Here is a 7,922-nt window from a genome sequence, read left to right as displayed (position 1 = left end):
TATACCATACCATATGATATATATGGCTATATATACACCATACCATACCATATGGTATGGTATATATAGCTATGGTATATATAGCTATATATACACCATAACACATGGTATGGCAATACCATATGCTATGGTGTATATATAGCCATATATACCATACCATATTATATATACGGCTATATATACCATATGGTATGGCTATACCATATATGGCTGCCAAAAACGTGAGAAAAATCACCCAAAACCACAACAGTTGTTTGTTTTCTGTGTATGTGTTGTGTCACTGACTGCAGCAGGAAATAAAGGCTGAATAACTGAATTTATCTATCTTTGTGTTTTATGAAGACTCCTGCACAGAAAATGGAAAGGTCTACGCCAACAAGGAGATGTGGAGCCCAGAGCCGTGTCGGATTTGCATGTGTGATAAGGGCGCCACAATATGTGAAGATGTGGTGTGTGAGGACCTTGGAAATTGTCAGAACACTGTGATCCCAGAGGGCGAATGTTGTCCTGTCTGCCTAACTGCTGGTTCAACGCTTACTCCCAGTACATACACCTCGACTGGTAATTTCATTTACACTCTAACACCGTTTTATGAGTCAAAACAAAGAAATGCACCTTGAAGGAATCACTTGACTTTAGCTAACACAACACGTTAACATTTGGAGTCAACCAAATTCAAAATGACTGCAACAGCAATCTTTTCAAACACAAAATACCTATAACAGAGCCAATTTTACAGATATCGAAGTACAATTTTGTGTGGTAGTCATTGAGAGTCCTTTGCAACACATACTTTGAGTGCTAACAGAGCTCACAATATATATATATTTTAAATCTGGGATGCACGATGGTCGAGATATGCAACTTTTCAAGCTAACGAGCAGCAAAATACAGTATTTGCGTACAGCTTGATTCTTTAAAAAAATTGGGGTATCGCAATAAAAACTAAACTTTGTTAGGTTTTTGGTTATGTGTCAATGTTCTAGTATAGTGTAGGTTTTAGTTACCAGCTCTGTATGCAGATACACACAAATCTGCTGACAGTTCTAGAAAAGCGGAGAAAAAAACATTATAATTATGGCTTTAACATAAATCAGAGCCATTTGAATCTCTTTTAAAAGCTATCCCACAATGAGCTTATATATAAATATAATACAATGATTAGTGAACCTGGCCTATTTAAAATCCACAGGCAAAATCCTAGTTGTTTTAAAGGGTTGCTACACAAGCTGACAATAAAACTCAGTTTTATTATTATCAATGGTCATGAAAGACAGGTAGTCCATTAACTGGGTGTATTTGTGTGTGTTTGTTAAAATCTCTCATGAACTGCTGCACAGATTTTAAAGATACTTTCAGGAAGTAATCACTGGATGTACAGCTATAACTGATCAAGCTTTTTAATCAACCCAATTGAAGATGGCCACCACAGCTAATCAACCCCAGCAAATAAAAAAATGGTTGCAACACAGTCAGTTTTATAGACAGATTAAAATTTGATGTGGTAGTAGCTAAGAGTGACACTCAAGACATAGTGTGTGCTAACCAATCACGTGAGGCCACACCCAACTTATTTTCAAGATTTGACCAAAAGGGCTGTGGAAGTTTTTAACATTGAAAGACAAAGATAGTTGAAAACTCTGGCATGAAAGGAGATATGGAATCCATCAATAACTAGAGACATTGCATTTCCTGTGAAAATGCAGTGTGAATGCTTATTGCTGAAGAACTTGCTGAAAAACAGCTGAAATTAGCTAAAACATGCTGAAATGTAGCTGAAATAGAAGATCAAGTTTAAGTTAGCAGAAGAAAGCAGAAATAACACATATTTGCTGAATTAGATTTAAAGAAGCAGAAATGAGACCAAAATTAGGAAATTAGTTAAAAACAGCTGAAAAGTAGCTGAAAAGGTAGAAAGGAGTGGACAGAGCAAAAAAACAAAAAAAAAAAAAAAAAACATGGAATTAACTGAAAAGGCTAAATTTAACACAAAATCAGCTAAATAGTAGCTGAAATAGCAGAAAAAGCTAAAACTAGCAGCAATAAGCTGAAAGGAGCATAATAAGCTAAATTTAGGAGAAAGAAGTTGATTAGGCTGAAAGTCGCAGAAATTACCACATAAACTTGAATTTATCTGAAAACGGCTGAAATTAACTGCTAAAAATTAGCTGAAAAGGGAGAACAAGCTTAGATTAGCAGAAGTGAAGACTGTAACATTTTGCCATATTTGGCTGAAAAAAGCATAAATTAGCACGAAAAAGTGGAAATTGTCAATAAAAGGCTAAAATTAGCAAAAGAACAGCTGAAAAGTAGCTAAAAAGCAGAAAGAAACTCAAGTTGCCAAAAGGAAGTGGTAAGAGCACAATTTTGCTGAATTAGTCTAAAAACGTTAAAATGAGTGCAAACAATGTGGAATTAGCTGAAAAAGCTAAAATATGCATAAAAACTAAATAATAGCTGAAGTAGCAGAAAATGCTGAAACTTGCAGAAAGAAGTTAGAAGAAGCACAAAAATATTTTAGTTAGCAGAAAGACTATAAAAGGAGTGTAAAACAGATGAAAAAAACAGCTAAAATTAGCTGAAAAATGTTTAAAGTCACACAAAGAAGCTGAAAGAAGCTGAAGCAGAACAAAATGTGAAAGGAGAAGTAAAAAGTTGTAAACAGATCTAAAGACTTGAAGGAGGTAAAATGAACTCAATTCATTTTCTATGAGGAAAAAATAGCATAAAAGGCTAAATATTACAAAAAAACTCAAGTTGCACCAATACCAAAAGTCACAGCACCCTTCTCCTGAATGAGCTGAATGTTTTGATATACGATTTGTTGAAATAGCACAAAAATTGTGGAACAAGAAAGATATAAAAAAATGTACAGAAGAAAAATGGATAACATTAGTGTGAATGTTTCATCAGCATTCACATTATTAACAGATGTTGATTTCAATCTCTTTTTAATATTTTTAATTACAGCATTCACTTCAGTTGAGCAGTTTGATAAAAATCAACCTAAATTCCGTTAAGTTTGAAGTGTTTCGGCAATGTCCTGCTAATACATTTACTTGAACAGCAGCGAAATACAAATCATAAGTTTAAGTTGAACCGAAAAAACATCCACGCATTTTCAGTTTTCAAAAAAATAGTTGCTTCAACTGAATTATTTTTGTGTAGTTTTACAGAGCTAAAACACAGAAAAACTGCCTTGTTTCACTGATTTCTCATTTCTGTGTGTTGCAGCTGTAAGTGATAACGGGGAGAGCTGCACAGTCGACGGGGAAGTCTATCAACACAACGACATCTGGAAACCCACACCTTGTCGCGTCTGTGTTTGTGATAACGGCGTTTCCGTCTGCGACGAGATTCAGTGTGAAACGCTGGCGAACTGCGAGAAGATCGTCACGCCTGAGGGAGAGTGCTGCCCGGTGTGCAACAGCTTCGCCGGCGCAAGCACGAGAATAGGTGAGACATATGAAGAGCTTGGTTTTGTTTTAATTTTGATTATTATCTACAGTTCATTTTAACCCAAGGGCAGCAGGACGGTTAATACAGTAGTCCCTCGATACTTTGCAGTTCGACTTTCGCGGAGTCACTCTTTCTCAGATTTTCAACGTAATATTGTACATGATATAAGATTGGCGATGGGGAAAGACAGACTCCATCCCCTGCCCCTCCTTTCTCTTTCTGAAGCTGATGCGACAGGCTCAGAAAGAGAAAGGAGGCGCAGGGGATGGGGTCTGTCCTTCCCCTTCACTACTATTCAGTCTGTGAGAGCTGATACCAGAGTGTGCGACATGTATTGTTTATTTAAAATCAAGCGCGACCTGAACCGAGCCGTTGGTCCAGCCCCTCTGTGATAACTGAACGGGCCAGGCCACCGAGCAATGTCCCGGTGCTACCGATGGCCAGTCCACCCCCAATGTCGTGCCAAAACGTGAAGATCTGCCAAAAATCGACTGGCGCCACGGGAGCTTTTTTGACCATTAAAGTGCAATTATTAAGGAAAAAGTAAACGGAGACACACCTTTGCTATGATCTCGAGCAAACAAATAATTGTTTTTAGGTGTTAGTCTTGTTAAATATTGAAGAACTGAAACAGCGAGTCCTCTTGTGCATACTCCCACGGCGCCAATCGATTTTTGGCAGACCATCACTTCACTTTTTGGCCCGACAGGTGTAAGAGGGATTGGCTTAGTAACCGTAGCATCAGTCTGTCTGCTCTCTTTCGCTGTACTCTTTTAGAGCGTTCAGAAAGTTTAGAACACTGTTAAGAACATTGCAAGAGGAAGGGTTTATAAAGGGTTTATAAAGAGAAAGGAACACCCCCGCAATAAGTGAGGGACTACTGTATACTTACTTTATATTATTAAGACTAAACAGTGTAAATCAGCTTTCTGAAAACTGACTGATTTTCCTTTTTGTTTATGTTTCATCCAAGAAATGTTGGGCTTTAAGGTAAGATATTTACACAAATGTTTAATATTTACTATGAAACCATAAAAATAATTTCTATAAAATGCTGATGTGCTTCCTTTATAGGGACAGAAAGGTGAACCAGGAGACATCCCTTATGTAAGTCTAACATTTCAGGGAAGTCACCTGTTATTTTTGCAACTTTCATTCAAGAAATAAATATTTATCTATTTGTTCTTTAGACCGTGGGGCTCCCGGGACTTTCAGGACCAACGGTAGGCAACAAGGATGCATCTAATTACTGGACTCAGATACATCATTCATACAAATGCAACTTTTATTTTAAGACACACGGGAGACAAATATGGCCCGAAGGGCAGCTATAACTTTTGGACAACCTCCATCCAACTTGGGTTTTTACAGATTTTTGGAAATCTAATTTAATAGATGTAATAATATTTTCCTGGTCTGAAAATGAATGGGAAAAAAAACAAAAAAAAATAACAAAAAAAAAAAAACCCTGTTTTTTTTGTTTTCTGAATTTTAACAAAAAAAAAAAATCAAACTATAATTAAATAAAATCTAAAATTCAAAAAAGTCCACATTTATTACATCTTCTGTTTGTTTCCCATTTCTATTAACACATTTACATGAAAACATTCTAATAAAAATCTCTGATTACGCAACAACAGAAAATGTGGGAAAAGTGTAATTCCCTCGCCACGCCACTAGTTGGCGCTATGTTCTTTGAAACTTGAAACTCTAAGTGCGCATGCGTAAAAATAAAACCATTCTAAACGTTCTAACGTTTATCTCATGAGAAAACAGCCATAATAAAAGCCCAGGTGATGTCCAATCTGAAAGCAGTCCAGGTAAATTCGATTTATAGATTTATAAAGAGTCAAAAACATAAACAATGCATTGTTAATAGCTTCTTCTTCTGTGGTTTGTAGGAGGGATTCCCTGACAGAAAAATATCTATTTTTTCTGTTTACACAACAACGGACACCAGGACGTTTTTGAATCATTGCACTCTGGAACCCGTTCCCAACTTGTGCCGTTGTCAGAGAAAACATTTGCTGTTTTCGTGTAAACGAACAGTATAAACGCAACAAAACTCTTCCGTTGTCACCATAAATTGTTTTCGTGTAAACAGGGCCTCAAAGTTTGGTCTGTTTGTTTGTAAATCGCTGAAAATTTCAACTAGCGGCATGGGTTCCCAGTCGCTCGACTTATTTTTTCTACGATTATTAAAAGTCGGGCACGTCAACCAAAGACTTAATCGTTGATGCAGCTAAATGTTTCATGATGAGTCTCAACATTCAATTTGTTCCATTTGTTTTGTGACTTTTAGAGTCTGACAGGAAACATTTATTTTAATTATTATTATTATTAGACCTTTATTTATACAGGTAAGTTCCCATTGATTCGAAGTCTCATTTACAAGAGACCTATTACATACAACACAAAACAAATCAAAGCACTGATTAACTGTTTACGATTTATGTCTGCTGAAGGATTATATTTTAAAATCTAAATATTGAAAAATACTGACTTAAATTTTTTTGAACTGCTTTTCTTGTTTGTTTCATTTTGATAAATGCTTGGATCATGGAGCAAATTTCTAAAGAAACATAACTTTGAAAGTTACGGTCCGGACAGCACCACAATACTCCTGCAGCATTTCTCAGGATGATAATAAATAACCCAAGTAAAATTTAGAGCCCGACCGATGTGGAAATCTTGGCTATCGCCGATACCGATATTGGGAGGGGAAGGCTAATTCCGTTAACCAATAAAATTGCTAAAACTTGTTTGTTTTTTTCTTTGTCCAACTTCTAGAATCTAAGTGGAGCTGGGCTTGTTTACTGAGCGCAGCTGTTAGCCATCATGAAGCTAAGCTAATCGGATCCACACTATACCTAGTCCCAAAGTAGGTTTACAAGTGGTGCACTGGTCATAAAAACAGTCTTCCTAATGTGCGTTCACATTTTCTAACCTCCACTATTCACCATAAAGTTATCAAGTGTGTTACATAAATATAAATTAAACAAAGAAACACCCTTCCCTGTTCATTGTTTCAACAGTCAGTCACGTGTGGTGAAGGCCTAATTAGTATAGACCGCATATTTATAGATAAATTAGATTTCTGACTAACAATGAATTTCATCGAGGACACAAAGATCATGCTACTAACACATGTATTTTACCGCTATGTTAGATTAATTGTTCTGGATAAAGTTTTACAATAGCCTATGCTAAGTTATCTAAAATGTTAGCTTGCTAACTTGATAGGCTTGTAGCTAATGACAAGCAGGTTGGAGAATTCAAGAGAATTTATTGTTGTAGATTATTTTAAATTTTTCAGATAAGTTAAAATAAACTTACCATGCTCTGTGCAGCAAAATACGCTACACAGTATTGTTCCCTGCTTCGGCTGTGCTGAAAGTGAAACTTAAAGTGAACGGCCACGACTTGAAAGTAGTCTTCATGCGCCCTCTGCTGGATACATTGTACAATTACGGCTGGTTCTCAGCATTTTAGGGGTGAAAATTAGAAGTATTAGCCAATAATAGGACATTTATCACCGATAAGTCCTGAAACACCTATATCAGCCTAAAATATTGGCCCTACCGATATATCGGTTGGGCTCTAGTGCTACTATTCTGTGAGTTGATGTTTTTATGTTTTTTTTTTTCCTCTCTCCTCCTCAGGGGCCTCCAGGACCTCAGGGACGTGTCGGATCAAGAGGCTTTAAAGGCCGACGGGTAGGTCTGAATCGACAGATTAGCTCGTTTTAAATCACAGACAAAAATGTTAATTCTACTCATTTTAGTTTTGATGCGTTAAACCCAGAAGCAAATTTTTGATTTTTCTAGTTACTGCCATCTGGACAAATAAAACAATTGTGGTTCAAAATGCATGAAAAGCCCCAGTTGTTTAAACTCGGGTTTTATATTTGTTTATTTTAATATTCATGCATTGACACTGTAGAAAATCTTGATATGAGAGGATCCAACTTTATTTTCTTTCTTAAGTTTTATTCACATTTAAATATAATTATTGACCACAGATTATTGATATTGTTAGACTTTTCAGAATATTTATACTGTTGAAAATCATTTTAGGCCAGTGTTGTGATGATACAATGTAGCTATATCAATATGGCTTTACTAGAAATAAAACTTAATCAGTTCAGATTATTTACCTTATTTCCTTTTTTTTTCCATAAAACTTCTAAAAAGTAAATATTCACGATTGAAAACTATGTAAAGGTGGTTATTATAGAAAAATTTGAACGTCAAACATTCGATATTTATCGTTTCGGAAAGTTTCCGCTGAAAGAAACGACTTTAATGCTAAAACAAAAACATAGTTGTGGTTGGCACTTGTTTAAATTTAGTCGAACACAAAATTTATCTAATTTTGTCTCAGTTTATCTTCTGTCTTTAATAAATATTTACAACTAGACAAATAGGAACCAGAGGTAAATTTATGTTCAACCTATAGCTGAT

The 7,922-nt window shown here is 35.8% G+C and overlaps 2 protein-coding genes across 2 annotated transcripts in view; both read left to right on the top strand.

Annotated features, from left to right (window-relative positions):
* Positions 1-4,494, top strand: part of LOC119429077 (cysteine-rich motor neuron 1 protein-like) — an 18,922-nt gene extending 14,428 nt beyond the window's left edge. Inside the window, exons 2-4 of the mRNA XM_037696795.1 lie at positions 343-561; positions 3,235-3,456; positions 4,433-4,494. Coding sequence (XP_037552723.1) covers positions 343-561; positions 3,235-3,456; positions 4,433-4,494 — 503 coding nt within the window. The remainder of the gene's footprint in view (positions 1-342; positions 562-3,234; positions 3,457-4,432) is intronic.
* A 761-nt stretch (positions 4,495-5,255) lies between these two features.
* The window catches only part of col5a2b (collagen, type V, alpha 2b), a 34,575-nt gene continuing 31,908 nt past the window's right edge, over positions 5,256-7,922 (top strand). The window contains exons 1-2 of the mRNA XM_037696794.1: positions 5,256-5,279; positions 7,122-7,175. Coding sequence (XP_037552722.1) covers positions 5,256-5,279; positions 7,122-7,175 — 78 coding nt within the window. The remainder of the gene's footprint in view (positions 5,280-7,121; positions 7,176-7,922) is intronic.

The sequence above is a fragment of the Nematolebias whitei genome, chromosome 23, assembly GCF_014905685.2.
Source record: "Nematolebias whitei isolate Nwh7 chromosome 23, NemWhi1, whole genome shotgun sequence".
NCBI lineage: Eukaryota > Metazoa > Chordata > Actinopteri > Cyprinodontiformes > Rivulidae > Nematolebias > Nematolebias whitei.
This window is presented reverse-complemented; position numbering and strand designations above follow the sequence as displayed.